General features: G+C 39.3%; 1 protein-coding gene across 6 annotated transcripts in view; it reads left to right on the forward strand.

The window, feature by feature from the left end:
- The first annotated feature begins 624 nt into the window (after nt 1–624).
- Nucleotides 625–20,272, forward strand: part of TCF12 (transcription factor 12) — a 373,813-nt gene continuing 354,165 nt past the window's right edge. Inside the window, exons 1-3 of one of the 6 annotated variants that reach the window (XM_027569322.2) lie at nt 625–859; nt 1,831–1,927; nt 2,997–3,069. In XM_027569322.2, coding sequence (XP_027425123.1) covers nt 1,853–1,927; nt 2,997–3,069 — 148 coding nt within the window. In that variant the 5' untranslated portion in view covers nt 625–859; nt 1,831–1,852. Of the gene's footprint in view, nt 860–1,102; nt 1,270–1,496; nt 1,724–1,830; nt 1,928–2,996; nt 3,070–20,272 lie in introns of those variants that run through there. The other 5 variants (XM_027569325.2, XM_027569324.2, XM_027569323.2 and 2 more) reach the window with 5 other exon arrangements.

The following is a 20,272-nucleotide window of genomic DNA, read 5'->3' on the forward strand; positions in this document are numbered from 1 at the left end:
CAGCAACGAATTCGACCAGCTGCATCAACTCCAAGCGCGGACAGAGGTGGCTCGGTCTCCCTTCCCCACGCACGCATCTTCCGCGCCTAGCGCGGTGCAGCCTCCCGGGCTGGAACGTCCGGGCTCGGCCGAGCACTGCGTACGGCGTCCAGCGCGGCTTGGTCGGGAACTGCAGCTTCCAGGGCTCTGCGGCCTCGGGCTGGGTGGCCTGGGCAGCGGATCCAGATGCGCCCGCAGCTGCGTCTCCGCCGCGCCGCTCTGCCGCCCGAAGCAGGAGCAGGACAAGCTGGAGGAGGCGCCACGGTGCCTGCCGCCCTGCTCCCGGGGGCACGGACTAGACGCTCTCGGCGGGCGGCCCGGCCCTACATCGCGGGGTGGCTGCGCGCGTCTCCCGCCCCTCCCCGGCGGCCGTGACTCCGTCCCGCCTCACCCCACCGCGGGCTTTGTCCACCGGCCGCGCGGCGGCCCCTCCCCGTTCCCGCCGGCTCCTCCCCACCCCCTCCGCTGGCCCCACTTCCTCGGCGCAGGCGGCGGGAGCGAGCCGGAGACGAAAGGGTTAACCCGGGGCTCTTCCCGGCGCGGAGGGATCCGGAGCCGAGCCGAGCGCGGTGCTGAGGCCGCCTTAGCGAAAAAAATGTCCGCCTGAGGAGACCCACAAGTTCTATTCGGGGGGACCGCCAGCCCGCCCCGGGAGAAAGGGGCGGCCAGGCCCGAGAGCCGCCTCCCCTGCCCGGATCCGAGAGCTCGCGCGGGGCAAAGTGAGCCGAGCCGCCGGGAGGTGCAAGGGGAAGCCCGAGCCCGCTCTCCCGGCCAAAGTGAACTTTAATCGGGGTGGTTGGATGCGGAGACGGGGCGGCAGGTAATTGCGGAGAGGCGAGCGGGAGGGGTACGCCGTGGCGGGGCTGGGGGCTGAGGGGCGCCACCGCGTCCCTGCCGGAGCGGAGGCGTCCCCCGCCCGGCGCCCCAACTCCGCGCCCCTTTGTACAGAGAGGCGAGCCCGGGGTTCCCTCCAACTTGGGGAGCGGAGTGGGGGCGGAGGCGAGAGTCGCGGGCGGCTAAGGCCCGCGGGCGGCGCGCTCGGCCTGCGCTCCCCGCTCGCCACTCGGCTCCGGCTCTGGGGCGCGCGGGAGAGCAGGCTGCTTCGGCCGCCTCGCCGGGCTCATTGTTCGGCAGGTCTGGGGCTGGCCGGCCGCAGGCAGGGCAGCAAAAGTGGGAGGAGGCCGAGTCCGGGGAGGAGGACGCCCGGCAAGAGCGAGACTAGTTGTCGGGGTTTGTATTTTCTTTTTAAAAACGCCCCTCGGACGCGCGGGGGTTGCTTTCCGACCCCCGGGGCCCGCTGGGGACGTCCGGGCGGCGGCGGCGGCAGACGCGGGCCTGCGAGCGGCGCGTTCCCTGCAACTTGTCAGTTCTATTGTTGCCGAGCCTGTGAGTCACTTCGCATCTCCCCTAGTCGCCGCTCCGCTCGCTGGACGCCCAGTCGCCCCTCACCCCGCCCCTCGAGACCCCCGCCCGACCGGGCGCCGCGCCGAGCACCCGGCGGCTGCGCGGGGTGGGGGTGCCGGGGAGGGGGCAGGGTTGGCCTCGGAAACTTGCGGGAGAGGCGGCGAGTTGCGGCAGCCTCCGCGACGCTCCCGGGCCGCGCCGAGAAACGCGTGGATTCACCGACCCGGCGCGGTGCTGGGCTCTCCTGCCCCCTGCCCGCGCGGCGGTGGGAACGATTGGGGTAATGGCAGTCAGCCCACGGCTCTCGCTCCTGCCCGACGCCCCTCTTCATCCCCTCACACACTTTGGGCCTCGGTGGTCTCTCTGAGCCTGTTTCCTCTGCTTTAGGACCCGCTAGAAGTGGCTGAAGATGAATCCCCAGCAGCAGCGCATGGCTGCTATAGGGACCGACAAGGAGCTGAGCGACCTGCTGGACTTCAGTGCGGTATGAGAGCTTTCCGCGGCATCTTGGGGTTCTGCTGAGGTTTACAAAAAAACAAAAAAAGAAAAGAAAAAAGAAAGAAAAAGAAAGGGGGGGGGGGAACGCGACGTGGAGACTAGGCAGCGTGAACTCCATCTGCTTTGAGCAGTAGTTCTCAGGGCTGGAGTCCAGCTCCCCCAAGTTGGACACCTGAACTTTGATGTAATGTCTAGACTTGCAGATTTAAAACTTTAATGCCAGAGGGGTCATTTGATTTAGCCAGTTAAAAGGAGAACAATGTAACCATGAGCTTTGGTTGAGTCACCCTCTGACCCTGATGATTATTAGGGATTTTGAACTTTGTAAGAAAAAAAGAAAATTATTTTTTCTGCACTCCATTTCCTTCCCTAAGATGTGATAGAATTTATAATATCCGAAAGATGTCAGTTATGAGAAAGCCAGTTAAAGGCTAGAATTTCCAGGCTTTTTGGCTGAACACTTTTAAGTACATGTATATTTATGTGTGTATATGTGTATATATACGTATGTGTATACATAAGTACGTATGTGTATATTTATAAATCTTTTACCATGGGGAATAAGTGAATGACTTAAAAGTAGCCGAAACCGAAGACCTACTGCCTTTATTTCTAAAGGGTTGAATTCCTTTTTTAACTGTTGTTAGGAGTCAGGACCAATACCTACTTTATAAAATGGGTTATAATGGATCCTTACTCTATGTAGTAGTTTCATTGGATGTGATTCTGATTGTGTGTATTGAATAGTAATGTAAATGTAATGAGATTTCTGTTAGAAAATGAAGATCGTGGACAAAAATTTACAATTTAAACAATAATCTTAGACTTTCTCGTGTAAGTGACTGGGTTTTGAGAACAGAATATAACCAGTATTTCCAAGTAGCATCATTAGGAAATAGTATCACTCAGTGTATTTGCTTTTCTCGGTCTGAATGTGTATCTTTTATCTTAACTTCTTTCTGAAATACAGTAACTGATGACTCTTGGTGGACTTTTGTTTGCAAGGAGTCTAGAAGAATTTCAGGACTAACAGATACATTTGGGTTATTTCGTAGATGTTTTCTCCACCTGTTAATAGTGGGAAAACCAGACCAACGACACTGGGAAGCAGTCAGTTCAGTGGATCAGGTAAGATGATATATAAAATCAGAAACTCGTATTTTGGTGTTGTGATACATTTTAGTAGAAAAATATGAAGTATTTTAGTATCTTCATGTCATTCTGTAGTGTCCAGTTCAAATTAGAAGCAAAAACAAGCCTCAAATGAAGGCTGTTGCTTTCAGGATCCATTGATATTTCTGAGAATTTAAATATTGATGTAAATTTTTTGTTTTCCATGAATTTTTAAGTTCAATTTGACTTGAGTACAAGGGATTATATCCTGCCTGTGTGTTTGGACAAGTACCAGAAGAAAACACTTGGTGGTCCATGTGTGGTCTTCTTTTTTTTTTTAATGTTTATTTACATATGTGTATTTTTAAATTTTGCTAAAATTTCAGCCTATTAGCATTATTTACATTTGGGTCCTAAAAAATTGGTGAAATAATGTTATTTAATATATGCATATGAAAAGTGGAATTGAGTCAAGAAATAATTAGTAAGACTTATTTTAGATTGCCGTTCCCTTGGAAGTCTGCAGCAAATTAACAGTTTTGAGGACAGTTATTTAAAATGTAAAGGAATGGATGTTACAAATAAATGAATAGAAAGATTTATTTTCAAATGACATCTATTAGATGACGTTAGGATAATGTTTAGAATAAGTTAAATTAGATAACTATTTCTACACTGCTGCTGTGGTCTTTAAATTTACTTTTTGTGTATTTATAACTACTCCGCTCCATTATTAACATTTATCCCATATTAAGTATGCATTTTTTGCTTTTCTCACTTATTTAAACTCATGATTTCAAAAATGAACAGTCCAGAAGCAAGGTCCATTCCAGTGTTCAAAACCTACAATTTTCTTTTTAAGTTAAACTTATTCCTTAGTTCTCAAAGATGGAAAAAAAAAAAAATAAAGCCGTGGATAGCATCATCTTAAAACCAGCTGTCAAATCCCTGGGCTGAAATTTAGTAATTCCCTCTTTGACCTGTGCTTTTATTTTCCCTAGTAAAATGATAGTTGATTTCTTAAGATACTATAAGAGCAAAACATCAGGAAAGAAGGAAATGTCATAACTGATAACATCTTACACCACTTTATATTTAAAAAATGTTTCCATTTAAAAATAGTTCACTAACTTAATTTATTAAAATTTATTTTTCATGATAAAATTACAGCTTATGGGTAAAATATAGCATGTTTAACACCTCAAATAAGCAACATAAAAGCATTCTAGGTTTTAAATACGCTAAAGGCTAATATTATCCTTATTCAAAAGGATATCATAAAATGTTAGCCAAACCCCGACTCTACTCTTACCTCCTTCCCGTTTACTGGTAATTATTTGAAAATTGTCACTTTTTGGGGGAGGGTAGAAAAAATTATTAATGTAGAAGAAGGCTGCATTCCTTTCTTTACTACTGTTTTGAGTATATCTCAATTTTTGCAACTAATAATTCATTTCCAGTACTTTCAAATTTAGTTTGTTGGATACATAGTAGATGCTTAGTATATTTCTTTAAATGAGTAGTGACATTGTTGTTTTAGGCTGTTCAAGCTTGAATTGTGGAAAATATATTTAACTGATATTCATTGATATCAAGGACATGAACTTCAGAAACTTGCTATTAGAAATACTTTTCTGTTTTTAGAATAAAGGCAATTATATTTTTTTCACTTTTTAAAATTAATGTATGATTTATGTAGTGTGTAAAACTAAAAAGTATGTGTGAACTTGGTATGTATCATTATAAGCATGGCATTGGAACATTTGTGGGCCTTTGTATCACTTGCATTATGCAAAGGAAAAAATTATTTGTTTATATTGCAGAAATTATACGGTGTTTGATTCTTTGGAGTAGGAAATTTTTAATTTTAAAACTGTTAGATTTGTTACTTGTCCGTTGAAAGTTTGAATTTAAACATATGTGTTCACTGGACATAGTTATATTTATCTCTGTGGTTTGTTTTAAATTTCAGAAAAAAAAAAGCTGTGACCTTTAATAATAGTGAATGGATTTAAATTTTGGGGAAAGCATAATGGCATAAGTGATTATTTTATATCAGTATATTGGTAGATGTGGTTTTTCTATAGTCAGTTTTTTTATCTTAAAGGAAATGTCTAGAAAAAACTGGTTTAGCAATATTATTTATATACTTTATTGACATCTGAATAATCTTCTGTTCTGATTTCAGAGGATACATAATATGTCCTAATTTCTGTTTATTTGCAGCAATATAAGGAGCTAAAGAGAGCTAAAGATACTTCTTTCGGAAGAGCTGACTTAGAGATTAGAGTTTTCTTGTATTTTGGAGTAAATTGTAAGACCCCAAGCCTTTGCCTCATGAAAGATATAGTTGTGCAGTATAATTTCCTTTCGTATGTTCTTTTGGAGGATGATTTAATTTCACATTGGGCTTTTTTTGAGGAATAATAGAACAGATTTAGAATTTTTTTAGCTGAAAGCATATATCTTATAGTTTAAAAAAAATGTTTTTTTAAAGTTTTATTCCTAAAACAACTTGTATGATAGCTCACACTTCTTCAAAAGTCATTGGCAAAGATGAGGATGTATTTCTATTACTTATTTGTCTGGAGAAATCTGTTATAATGCTATTTCTTCATCAAGGTGTTAATTTTCTTGTATTATCATAAGACTGAATTTGTCTCTTTTGTATGATAGAGACTGCGATGTTCTCACAGTGACCTTGAGAGGTGTTTCTCTCTGTAGGAGTTAAAAGTGAGGTACTGTGTTATGTTAGGCGAGTGTATCAGGAGAAAACTTGTTGAAAGGATTGATAAAATGGAAGTAGTTCAGGTGTTTAAATCCACTATTCCCTCCAACTTCAGAGGTCTGAGTGTGTAGAACTAAATTGTGGTATTGGGTTCCATTTTTAGTAGTAGTTTGAATGTTTACATGATATCCAAAAAATTTCCTTTATTAGTTTTTGAATCCAAGCAGTAAGAGATACTGAAATGGAATGGGTATATTCATTTTGTAAGCTCTCTCTATATATTGAATCTATCTTTGATTATTTTCAGAAAGTTATTTTACTTAGTAGGTAAAGCTTTACTTTTTGTTATTCAAAGCAGATTTTTGTAATATAATTTCTTCTTGCCTAAGATTTTTGGAAGTAATTGTAAGAACTATTTTCCCGCTTTTAATTTTTAAAAGGAATACAGGTTTTCATTCTTCAGTTACTGATCACGTTTTGGGGGGAAATTTTTCATTTGTACAGGCTTTATACTTTTTGAAAGTATTGATAGCCAGAAAAAATGAATTCTCATTAAGTTTTTTTAATTAGACTTTTTGTTTGAATAATTGGTAGTTTCATATGCAGTTGTAAGAAACAATACAGAGATCCTGTGTACACTTTAGCCAGTTTTTCACAATAGTAGCATCTTGCAAAACTGTAGTGCAATATTAGAACTAGGTTACTGACAGTGATACAGTGAGGATACAAAAACTTCCATTACCAGAAGGATCCCTGGTGTTTCCCTTTTATAACTGCATCCAATTCTCAAGTAATTAAAGAAAATCCATGGTAATATTAGTAAATACCTGCTCACCCTATTAAACATGGAATAAGCTTTTCAAATTGTTGTGGCATTATTTGTAACATTTGAAAGAAATCAAGAAAGAAAACCAAAATGTTATCAAAGAACTGTAATATAGGTAGGAATGCTAATTTTAAATAGAGGGTAAACTAGGTTTGTTCTTTTCACTTAAGGTATTTTAAGGTAATGAGTAGGGTGTGGTTCATAGTGTGTACTTATCAGTATTAAAATTTGTAATAAATACAATGTCTAGTAATACACACTTGTTCAAATTTAGTACTGTTGTTTGAACCATGTTGGACATTTGCTCCTGCCAAGCTGTAGTGATGAATGAGAGTAACTGAAGAGTCAGTAGGCATGTAAAGAAAACTATAATATTTTAGGATAAATATGGTCTGCGGTTAAGTGGCTCATCGAAGGTAAAAGCTAAGTAGTAAAGGAGTCTTTTAGAGATAAGCCATATATGAAAGTATCAACTTGGAAAACAAAAATTAGAGACAAGATTATAACTGTGAGTATTGTGTGCTTTTTAGAACAGTTCCTGTAGTGTTCCTTTAAGTGGTCATGGCTTATAATGGATTTGAAAAACGATTTGATTAGATGATGGGACTTGTTTGTTGCATATAGTGAGGCATACCTATAAGGAATTTTATTTCTACCTGTTTTCATTAACAATTTAAATATAAATTGAACTTTCTGTCTTTTAGATTGTCCTTTAGTGTCTCTTTTTCTTTGAGTTTTTTTTTTTAAAGATTTTATTTATTTATTTGAGAGAGAGAATGAGATAGAGAGCGTGAGAGGGGGGAGGGTCAGAGGGAGAAGCAGACTCCCCACTGAACAGGGAGCCCAATGTGGGACTCGATCCCGGGACTCCAGGATCATGACCTGAGCCGAAGGCAGTCGCTTAGCCAACTGAGCCACCCAGGCGCCCTCTTTTTCTTTGAGGTTTAAAATAATTCTCTTGGAATAGGAAGATAAAGATTTCAACCTTAAATGCAAAAACGGTTGCTTTCACATTTTTAGATTTGAAGGGGACCATTGAGTGTAATCTCCTATTAAAGGCAGATAGTTTTTTCTGTGCTTGAACAATTGGAAATCATGCCTGGAATGTCACTGCCTGCTTAGTGTTGTGAAAGACTTGGATATAACTCTGGCCATAAGAGAGTAAAGTAACACTATTAGAGTCTCTTGGGGAAAAAAAAGTTATTTCTGGACAGCGTGTGGGATACCCTTTTTCTAAAAATCATTTATTAAGATTGCTTTTGGGTATCATTTGAATATATTTTTTTGGATGAGGATGTTGCAACTAGAAATCTAATGCTTTTGCGTTTAGGGAATAAAATGAGAAGACAGACATTTAAATGTCAGTTCAAAAGATGAATGAATGACTTTCTTAAATAGTTGAGCCATATGTATCTCAGATTTATCAGTTAATTGCATATTTATTTAGTATCTACTTTGTGCATTCTGCTATTCTAGGATCTTTTAGGAAGGGAAATGGAGAAGGACATAGACCAAAAAAAGTGCAGGCATTATATTATCTAGGTAGGATGATAAAATGTAAAATTGTGAGGCAAACTTCTGTGACATAAGAAAAAAGTCAACAACTGCACATTAATGTAGTTTAAATTGAGACTGTGAGAATAAGGATGTGCTGAGGAGTCTTAAGGAAACTGGCTTAAGGAAAACTCAAGAGATGTTGAAGTTAGAGTTGATTTTTGAAGGAGATATGGAATATGAATTAGAGAAGAGAACTGGCCTCCCAGATGTGGGGTGGCATGAAAAGATACCCAGAAGTGGGGATTTGACTTGCTCCAAAGGGCTATACAGTTCAGGGAAAGAGAATCTCGTTTTTATTAATCACCATGCACTCCTGGAGGAGCTCATATTTACATACTATTATCTGAGCCAAACTGCATAACTTCAAATCCAGTCATTGCCACTTATTAGCTGGGGGATCTTGGGTAAATTACTTAACTTCTCTGTGCTTCTGTTTCTTAATCTGTAAAGTAGGACTAAAAATAGTAGCTATCTTCACAGAGTTGTTAGGAATATTAACTGAGTTAATACAGGTAAAGCTCCAAGAACAGTACCTGGCACCTATTTCGCTGTGGTGGAGTGAATTGTTAGCAGTTAGACAGTAGAATAAGGAAAGCATTTTTTCATTCAGGAAGCAAATGTGCTAATCCAAGGGTGAGCTGGTGAAGGTTTGACTTGGTATTAGTATAGGGAGAAGGAAGGAAAAATACCAGAAAGAAAGAATTGACAGAATTTGAAGAACTGGATTTCTGTAGGTTAAGAGAAATGACTTAAGGTTGCAGTTCTAGCATAACTGGAGTGTGATAGTGCTGGGGGAAATAAAGATGCTGAATTGTTTTGAGCATTTTAAATTTCATATGACCTGTGACTCCTCTAGCTAATTTTGGGATTTATGAGAGAAAAGTGCTAGGAGATGAGTTAAAGATGTTGGTTAAAAAAAGGAACAACAGCAGCTCTTTTTTGTTTGTAAAATTAATAGTCATCATTGAAAAGAAAGTTGCAGAACAGAAAAAGCAACAAAGAAAAAAACACACCCATGATTTCACTGTCCAGAGAAAATTGTTATGTTTTGATATATTTCCATGGTTTTGTTTTTCCTGTTAGTCCTTTGTTTGCAAAGTTGAGAGCTTAATGATTGTTTCATTTTATGTTCTCCTTTTTTATTTCATTAAGTGAAATATTATGAGCATTTTCCTCATGTACTTGATTCTTTATTAACTTAGTTTGGGAAATTGTATGATATTACATGGAATGGATATAGCCTAACTTAACAAATTAGTTCTCTCACTGCTTGACATTTAGGGATTTTGTTTGTTAATTTGCTTTTTGTTATTATAAGAAATGTGATAGTGAACCTTCTTGTACATACTATATTTTTATCTACATATCGATTTCCTTTGGATAGGAGATGTAGACTTTGTTTTTTGTGCCTGTAAGTTATAATTAAAGCTAGGAGAGTGAATGAATACCCTTAGGAAAATGAACTCAGAGGGAGATAAATTAACGTCAAGGATTGATGTTAAAGGTGGAGTTAGATGTATAAAATTAGTGACTTTGAATAATTATTTAATGTAAAAAATACAATTTTTATTTGTATATGAATGGAATATAAGATGACATGTATAGATTTATATTTGTGTATAAATTGGTTGTGCGGTAACTGGAGGGAATTCCTATCATTCTTTGACCTGTGCCTATTGAAACGGAGTGTAATCTAATTGGAGTCTATCAGTGAGAGCTCTTGAATTCTTGACTTCTTAAGAGAGGCACTGTAGGATAGTGAGAGGAATTGGGCTCAGGAACCAAACAACTGGAATGGAATCAGTGCTTTGCAGCTTATTAGCTGGGTGGCCTTAGGCAAGTCATTTAAATTATCTGACCATACTTTTCTTTTTTGTGAAAAGTGGACGATACTGCCTACCTTCAGAATCTTTATGAGGATCAAATAAGATTATCTCTATACTTATGCCACACAGCAGCTTCAAAAATGGTGGCTGCCAGGGGTGCCTGGGTGGTCCAGTTGGTTAATTGTCTGACTCTTGATTTTGGCTCAGGACATGATCTCAGGGTGGTGGGATTGAGCCCTGTGTCTGGCTCCGTGCTGGGTGTGGGGTCTGCTTAAAATTCTCTCTCCCTCTTCCTCTTCCCCGTCCACTCTTAAGTAATACTAATGATAATATTAATAAATAACAGTAATACTTAGGACCAGCTTTATAGTCAATGTTTATTGAACTATTATTATATACTAGGTGCTATGCTAGTGGTGGTGGAAGTGAGGAAATGCCCCCACAAGGGCAGCATATTAAAGTTACTTTTCAGTGCCATAAAATTATATGTATTGTCAGAAGTCTAAGAAGAAATCAGGCAGTAGTTTTTTAAATTAAAGTTTTTTGGGGGTGCCTGGGTAGCTCAGTTGGTAAAGCGGCTGCCTTCGGCTCAGGTCATGATCCCAGGGTTCTGGGATCGAGCCCCACATCCGGCTCCCTGCTCAGCGGGAAGTCTGCTTCTCCCCCTCCCACTCCCCCTGCTTGTGTTCCCTCTCTCGCTGTGTCTCTGTCAAATAAATAAAATCTTAAAAAAAAATTTTCCCCCCTAGAAGAGTAGCTTTGAAAGGGCACCATGTACCTAAGAACCTTACCTTTTTTTTTTTTGCGGTTTATTTCTTCTTAATACTACTGTTTTGTAGATGAGATATTGTATAGTGCAGAATGGTGCACAGAAATGTGTACAGTTTTTGAAAACCCTCTTCCATGCTTAGGCATTGCCACTTGGATGTAGTGTTTTCTCCATATTCTCTCTCTAGCTACCTGAAATTCTTTCTGGAATGAGATGTAGACTAAATAAATAAGTAAAATAAAAATTACATGACCTGAGAGGATAGAATAGCTGGGAGACAGGTTGGAGAGAATGTTAAGAGTCTCTAGAGTAGAGCTTCTCCAATTTTTTCCTAATAGCAGAGGAGAAGGAACATAAACTCCCCTGGTAGCCTGAAGCAACACATTGCAAGTGAGCAGAAGAAATCTTATCTTAAAAATTTATGTGCATTTTACTTTCTACTCCCAAACACAAACATATTTGTTGTAATATAAATATGTTTTAATTAATCATTGAGTAAAACTGAGGTTCTGAGAACATGCATCGTGGTTAGCTTATAACATTGCCTTCCACCTGTTTTGCTTTGTATCTTTGGGGTTAGGGGCAAAGGTGGAGTGGGATGCAGGCCTGTACTATCTTTTCTTTTCTTTTTTTTTTTTTTTAAAGATTTTATTTATTTATTTGAGAGAGAGAGCACATGAGAGGGGGGAGGGGCAGAGGGAGAAGCAGACTCCCTGCTGAGCAGGGAGTCCGATGCGGGACTCGATCCCGGAACTCCAGGATCATGACCTGAGCCAAAGGCAGTCGCTCAACCAACTGAGCCACCCAGGTGCCCCGTACTATCTTTTCTTTAGTGAGAAGCCCAGCTCTAGAGCTTATTATTCAGCTGTTTTTATTTGTATTCAGCTGTTTTTATTCGTGGATCTTCTCTTGCTCCCACAGAAGTCTATGAAAAAGGATCATTACATTAGGGGGCAAATGGTTTTGGTAGGGAGGAAATTGTTATTCCATAAAGCACAGAGAAATTTGTTAGTAATGTCACTTGTTTTTTGAAACCTTGTTTTCTGTTTTCCAGCCAGATCATCCTGTAATTTCTTAACGTGCCCATGACATGAGAAGAAAATGTATATTTTTATAGAGAGAGTTTTGTTTTTTTTTGTTGTTGTTCCATGTTTGAAATGTGCTCTCGTGTGTTCCAGGTTAAAAATGTGCTTTCATAAAGACCATGGTGAGTCATCCAAGCTACTCTAAGCTGATTGGGGACATAAAGATCATATTTAAAGATCACACTGATATGTAAACAGATTAGGGATTGGTTGCTAATTTTTATTGCATTGGGTAGTGACTCAGTGATGAAATTTTCAAAATAAAATAATAAAACAACTTAAAGATAAGGTACAGGATAGAAGAGATTACTTAAAAAAAAAAAAAAACCACTACTATACCTTACCATGTTTTTGGCTATTAAAAATGTTGGCTGAAGTTGTCATTTTGTCAGATCTGTTTTAGGTGCTAGGAAAGTGCCTGAATTTGAACTGAGGGAGTTCTCTGAACTTGAAAGATTATTCCAGTTACCCAAGGGAAGTCTCTTTGGAAACCTCCCTCAAAAATTGTGGTTTATTTTCTTCCGGTGGTTTTGCCAGGGAGCCATTGTGAGGCTTTGAAATGAGCAGGATCAACTCATGATTACTATTCCACCACTTCATTGATGGTTAATGTAGAGAACACAGGTTGAATTTAATATGATCATGCAGCTCCAGTCAGTGAGCAAATGTGCTCCTGCTCTCAGCAAGAGTTGTGAGTAGTGGTGGAGCACCACAGGGATCCCTGCTAGGAGGGAATTACAGTCATCAAGCTTCTCAGTCCTTGAGGCATATGTTGTTTTGAGGTTGTTGAGGATAAATAAAAGGTTTGCTGTACCACTAGAGAGGAAAAAATGCTAGGCTTCACTTTGAACTTAAGGCAGAAGCATGGTTTGGCCACAAGTTAATTTAGAGAATCTGAGTTTGTGTGAGTCCTCAAATAGCAAAAACCTGAGTTAGCAGGTCCTCTTAGGTTTTTGCTATTTGGAAGTCCTACTGTATCTAGCTGACTTTGTCATCTGGTCAGCGGCCCTTTTCCTGTCTGCTTGGCATTGACATGCTAAAGGTTTTAGAAAATGTTTTTCAGTGTTAGTCCCAATTTAGAGTAAAGTTTAAGGGGGATAGTTGTTTCATGTTCATTCTCTTGGTGGGAACTTATAGACAGCATGAATTGATTATGCCTTTTTTAAGTAGGCAAGTAATTAGAGCCATTTCAAGACTGTACGAAATATCCTAAATGTCTCTTGTCTAAGCATCAGCTAGTTCTTTTTATTCTAGGGGATGGCATAATTAATTATTATATGTCAAGATCATGTTTTACCTGCCACAGGTCCACAATCTCTGATCTGTGATTTTGAAATCTAAAAAAGTCTGAATCAAAATTTTTCCTTTAAATTCAGCATATATTATTTTAGTGGCAAAATCTGATCTTATCTGAAGGGAGGCCATTGACAGTTTGTTTTCCTCGTTGTTTTATGGTTACCAGGTGCTGGAAGTGATTTGTAATGTATGGTATGTCCACTGTATTTCTTTCTTAAATTTGAAAAAGTGAATTCTGAAATCCACCTGTCCTCATGGATTTTTGAAAAGGTAAAAAGGTTTTATAAACCCCCTTCTTGTGTGTATCTCCCAGGTCTTATTTACAACTCAAAATAAGAATTTCTTTTTCTGGACTAAAAGTCTAGACTAGAGAATTTATTATTTTAAATACAGGAAAAATAATGGTGGTGAACTTGTTAACATAAAGGAAATTCTTCTTGGAATTTGACTTTTCAGGCTGAGCTTTGTGTTCGAGTATTTTTGCCAGTACATTGATTGAGGGAATCAATTTCTGTTTTGAGGAGGGATACACTTTTTCATCTTTTAGGCCAAGGAGTATACTGATATTTCCCTGGTTAGTTTGCATGGGACATTTCAGGGTGCTAACAGGAGATATGTTTACATATAGATATATAAACCGAAGTAAAAGTAACTTTATATATATAATATGTAAAACTAGTACTATATGATCATTTTCAAAAGGAAGCCTCAACCCTGACCATACCCACTTTTATGCCTGAGAGCAAATGGAGAGGAGAATCCTAGCAAGTTATCTTCATGAAGAAAAGGAGGAGCTAAGAAACAGTTTTGTATGGGACAGATAACAAAACCAGTCTTCGATAATTTAATTAATTTAATTTTTTATTTTTTTTATTAGAGCACAAGCAGGGGGAGGGAGGGGCAGAGGGAAAAGCAGATTCTCTGTGAGCAGAGAGCCTGATGCGGGGCTTGATCTTAGGACCCTGGAATCATGACCTGAACCGAAAGCAGACGTTTAATCGACTGAGCCACCCAGGTGCCCCCAGTCTTTGGTAATTTTCTTCTCTTCTTTTATATTGGTTAAAAGTTTTCATAGATTCATACGTAGCATGATGTTTATTCCTGCAGTATACTTATTAAGGGCATCTTCATTGAAAACATACTGTGATTCTAATGGATGTATGAAATTTTCCTCAGTAACCTCTCATTGGCTCAGTCCTACTATTGATAAAAACTATGAAAAGTAGCTACGAGACTAATTTGCTGGGTATGTTTTGAGGGGCATGCCAGTTGGCCATTCAGACTCTGGTTGCCTTGCAAACCTGTTCCCTGGTGTGTTCCCAGTGATGCTGTCTCAAGAACCATGAGTACTTAAACAAGCTCAATTAAATAAATAGATTAAATAATAAATTGAATAATTAAATCTGCTTAAAGTTTGTAGGAGTGTGAGATTCTCTGCTGTAGGAACACAGAACAGGTCATACAGCCAAGGTCTCTCTTGCCTTCATATTTATATAATCTCTCTTGTAGTGCTGCAGTGAACAGACTCTGAGTTTGACTGTGGAGGCTTGCTAGACAAGTTGTATAGTAGTAGCTCTTTGTCCAGTGAATGATTGAAGGAAGGAGGAGTCTTAACTGTTGGAAAAAAATCAGTAATGATAAAAGTATTTTGTAAATATTTACTCATACACTGTTTTCTTCATAATTCTTATAAGAAATTGGTAACTTCATTTTGCAGAGGAAATAGAGAAATCAACAGTGATACACATTTACCTGTGGTTTCTTATTGCCCCTCAGAAGTAGCAAACTGATGAGTTGTTGTTGCACCTGCACTGATACCAATCTACACCAGGGCAAGGTTTGTCTTGAGGAAGAATTTAATATCTTTGGAAATCTTTAAAACTTGTTGTAACTGGCGGCTTAAATGGGGCAATGTTGATACTCTCCACAAGAAAGTGCTTCAAAATTTATTTTTATTAGAAAGAAAACAATAATCAAAGGCTTTATACAATAAAACTTCTAAAAAAGTATTAGAAGATATTAACTCTAAATAGCTACAACCTGAAATGTCTTTAGGAGAGTGTAATTCTTGTGTGTGGTTCTTATTGTCCAGCTGTCATCAGACTTTGTGCCTTGGGAAGAAGATGAAATTGGATAGTAGTAAGATATTGGAATATTCACAGCTATTAAATTATTTAGTTGAGTCCTAGGAAAGAATGGTTGCTTCATAGTATGGAAAATTATTTTCACTTGCCCATTTTCAAAGATTTAGTGTTTAGTTATAAAGGCAAGTAAAAGCAGATGGAAAATAGTTATTCCAAGGGTAGTTTAAAAACGTTATTAAACATACAGAAGAGATTTTAAAATTTAATTTTGGGAACAGACCTTTCAATGCATCAAAATGAAGAGACTTATGCTAACTCACTGTATTGAACGGTGCTAATTAGTCCATTTTGTATTTTCATTTATTTAAAAGTAGACTGGGCTTTCATTTCGTTGAAGGGCATCTATAGATATTTGAGAGAGCGCCTAGTATACCCGGTTGTTTGTCATTGGTCTTTGTAGGATGGTTTATTTACATTTAACGTGGTGGAGAATAGAGACACATTGTTGTAAATCAGAAAGAGGAAGGGTTTGGAGTCACAAAGTATTGGTTCAGTGTTGGCTTTATCATTTACTAGATCTGTGATTTTAGGGCATTAACCTGTTTATCTTATGTGTAAAATGAGGAAAATAAAAATACTGCCTTAAGGGGTTGCGATAGTGATCAAGTTAAGTAATTTTTAAGAAAATTCTTTTCTAAAATGTGAAGACTTACAGTTCTGTACAAATAATTGATTGCCTTATGTTAGGTGGCATAGCAACTCTTGAAGGGATTCTAAGCTCAAGTATAGATGGAGAGAATGACTGTGCAAAACTAACATTTCTGACAATCACTTATTGAAGATTACATCAGGTGATTGAGAGGTAAGGAATCCCTTATGGTAGTTAACGCTCAAAATTTCTAAATTCTTCAAATGAATTCTTTCTCTTTTTGGTTAGATGGGGGATGTTAAGACAGAAAAGTAAGGTTCTCATGCATATTCTTTGGTAGAATTCTTAATTATATCCCAAACCATGGAGCCCCAAAATTAGTATCCCTGAATCCTTTATTCTCAGCTTAGTTGTTTTAAATGCTTATTGAGGATCTCTTTTAGTGACAAGGTTAATCCCAGGCTTAAGTAGGTATGACAGCTGAATGGTTCTTAGGAATAGGCTGCTTTTGCTTTGTTTGATGAGCAGTAATCTGAACAAAATTTTAGTGTGAGTAAGAGTTAACATTTTAAAGATTTAAAAGTACGGGTGCTAGTGGCCTTGATATATTCCCGAGTGTGGACAAGAGGTTGCAAGGATGAGGTTGGGAAAGGCAAGTGGAACTCCCATCTACTATATGCCTGTGCTTGAAGCAGGAAGGGCTCAGTCTTATCCGTAAATGACAAAGGTATCAGGGCTCTGAGCTGTCTGATGATTCTACTGTTTCTGGGTGTGTGATTAGGGAAGATGAGGGCTTCCCCAGGTCCTAAGACTGCTTTCCACTTAGTGTGCTTGTCTGGCTATATAAAACACCTGGCTCACCTGTTACTGGGAAATACTGAGGCTTTCCCTGACTCTGTATGTATGTGTTTGTGGGATTGTGTTATTTAGAATTTTTCACTTTATTTTAAAGAAGGAAATCAAATTTAAACTTCATAGAACCCAGAGCCAGTAGGCCTATTAGGGTGGTTTTGATGGAGGTCTGTGGACTTGTGGGCTCCATAGGAGCCATTTGCTAATTATTCTTCAGGATAAGACAATGACTGGGTTTGGGTTATAGCATGATTTGACAGCCATTTAACTGGCATCAAGAAAGTTTTGAGGCCTTCTGTCTCTGCATCTCCCATTGTAAGAATTCCTAATCCTTCCTGGAAAGATCTATATTAAGTTGCAATGATGTGAGAGTAGATGGTAGTTGAGACAACAAAACGAGGGACCTTTGGGAATGGAGATTGAGGGTTTCTGAATATAACTTCGCAGCACCCGGGGGCCAGCTGAAATAGCTTATTTTTTTTCATAGGTAATTGATGGCTTCTGCATGCCTGCTGTCAGCTCTGATCTGGTACTTCACTGCTAGACATTGCAGTGGTCTCCTTACTGGGGCTCCTTGTGTCCATTTGCTCTCTTTTCCAGTCTTAGTCTGCTAAGCTGCCATAACAAAATACCACAGACTGGGTGGCTTAAACAATAGCAGTTTATTTTCTTACAGTTCTGGAGACTGGAAGTCTGAGCCCGGCATGGTCAGGTTCTGGTACTCTTCTGGATTGCAGATGGCCGCCTTCTTGTTGCGTTCTCACATAGCCTTTCCTTAATGTGTATGGAGAGGGGTTGTAGGAGAGAACACTCTATGGTGTCTTTTCTTACAAGGAAACGTCTCATCATAGCATTCCCACTCTTATGACCTCCTCTAACCATGATTATCTCCCAAAGGCCTCACCTCCAAATACCAGCTTCTGTAGATGAATTCTGGGGGGACACAAGTCCATAACAAAATATTCATATTTTTTAAACATTTTCCTCCTGTGACTCATGTCAGATTTGTTCCCTGTTGGCTATCAAAACAATCAAAAGGGGGAACCTTGGTGGCTCAGTCGGTTAAGCTTCTGACTCTTGATTTCAACTCAGGTCGTGATCTCAAGGTCGTGAGATCGAGCCCGGCGTTGGGCTCTGTACTGGGCGTGGAACCTGCTCAAGATTCTCTCTCTCCCAGGGCTCCTGGGTGGCTAAGTTGGTTAAGCATCTGCCTTCGGCTCAAGTCATGATCCTAGGGTCCTGGGATCGAGCCCCACATTGGGCTGCCTGCTCAGCAGGGAGCCTGCTTCTCTCCCTCTGCTGCTCCCCTTGCTTGTATTCTCTCTCTGTGTGTCAAATAAAATCTTTATAAAAAAAAAGATTCTCTCCCTCTGCCCCCTCCCCAAAATAAATAAATAAATAAAATCTTAAACGAACAAAAAAAGAATCAAGAGTCTCCCCTTGGCATTTAAGTTCTTTAATAATCTGATAGGAACTTGCCTTAGTTTTATAGACACTACTTCCCACTCTGAATTGTATGGTTCAGTTACTCTGGTCTCCTATCTAACCTCTTGCCTTTAGTTATTCTTTTCTCCCAAACTGGAAAACCTTCTTGCCATTTTTGTGCCATTTGAACCTCCTTTCCTTTATGAAATCTTTTCCAGCCATTTCTAGTCACAATTTTGTAAAAGTGTGGCTCCTGGATACTTTAAAGACTTTTGGGTAAAAGATTTCTTTTTTTGCTCCTGAAGGCAAAGCTAGGGTCAGTATGGCAGGTAGGGCCAATCAATTTTGAGTCCAACCAGTTATTGTAGCTGGACAGCCTCTTGAGTCTAACCATGTAGTTTAAAAGAAGACTGAAGCCTACTTCTGTTGAATACTGAACACAGGATTTCTGTTTGTAGGAGTTGAACTCAGTGTTCTGAGTTCTTTTTTGCCTAAAATTCTTTAGAATACTGTTCTTTAAAAAAAAAATATGTATGTTAGCCAGGTTATAAACTCCATGAAAGCAAAGATAGTGTTTTATGTTTGTATTTCTGCAAAGTACCTTGCTTTTAGGTCAGTAAACACCTGGTGATTGACTGTTTTTAGATTTGGAGATGTTTGATAGGTTGGTGGAAAGAAAGATTAAATTACCTAAGTTAAATTTCCTAGATTAAATTTCCTTTATTGCGTTTTTCTTTTCTAGCATCAGCTGCATGGTGAGGTTTTAAGGAAGCACTGAACTTGTATGGATTAGCTGAGTGGAGACGTGGGGTGTTTATTTATTAGAATGTTTCACCTGTTCTCTTATTTCTTCTGAAAAGATCTTAGCCCATCCAGGACTCCACATTTAAATATCAGGGATGAGCAGGAAGTGTCCCAAGTGGTAAAGTCATGAGGTTGTATGTGAATATATCTGCCTCTACCAAACTATAGCCAGCCCTTGCTCTGAGAATCAAAGAGAAGTGATAATTTCATAGTGTTCTCTTTTCACAAGGTATGTGTCATTACATTCTTTAGTAATGTCAGCTTGTGGGGAGAATGGCTTGTCTGATGCTAGGATTGATCAGGTAGAGGAGATCTGTTTTATGAGGTCTATAGGAAACATTTTACCATGGTCTGGAAACCAGTAGATAGCCAAAACCTTGGAAGTGGTGTTTCCCTAAGACAATCCTGAGTTTTGGTAGTTGGGTTGACCCATGGAAGAGAGGTTATATGATCTAGCATTACAGTAGTTGTGGGGAAACATCCATAAGGGCAGAAAAAGATGATCTTATTTAGTGGAATGGAGTCCATCACCTGCTTAATTTGTGATAGAAAGGTGAACCACCATCTTTTACTAAATGTTTCCTGTTTTTTTTTTTAAGATTTATTTATATATTTTAGAGAGAGCTGGAGCAGGAGGGGGAGGGGGGAGAGAGAATCTCAAGCAGACTCCTTACCTAGCGCAGAGCCAGAACAGGGCTCAATCTCATGATCCCGAGATCACTACCTGAGCCGAAACCAAGAGTTGGACGCTTAATTGACTGTGCCACCCAGGAGCCTCTAAATGTTTCTAAATCATCTTCAGTTGGAGATTTTGGGGCTAAAGCTGCTTTTGTCTACTGTAGAAAATACGTCATCTACATATTTTGAAGTTAGCTTGTAGATCTAGACATGGTATCTTTTATCTTTTTTTTTAAACTAGGAATTGAGTTGATCACTCTGATGTAATTTGGAACCAAAATGTTACCCTGGTATGTGGAATTTGGAAAAAGCTTGTTTTGAGGGAAACATCAATTGAAGGTTAAGGAGTTTGTGAGGAGAGATCTAGGGCTGTATCAAGCTGGAGATGTGATTTGTGTGATAAAGATAGTAAAAATTCTCATCTCAGTAATCTACCTCAGAACAGAATTTCTCCATTATAAGCTTCTTACTTACTTAAAGCCACTTTATCTGATTTGTTACCTGCTAGAATACTCCTTTACATGACTCAGGTCTCATATAGCTTACCTCTGAAATATGTAGAATATGTTTTCTTGTATAGTCTGATAGAGTGGTTTTTTTATTTCAAACAGTAATTTTCATTGCTTGTAAAACTCACAG

This window comes from Zalophus californianus, chromosome 6 (assembly GCF_009762305.2).
Source record: "Zalophus californianus isolate mZalCal1 chromosome 6, mZalCal1.pri.v2, whole genome shotgun sequence".
Lineage (NCBI taxonomy): Eukaryota > Metazoa > Chordata > Mammalia > Carnivora > Otariidae > Zalophus > Zalophus californianus.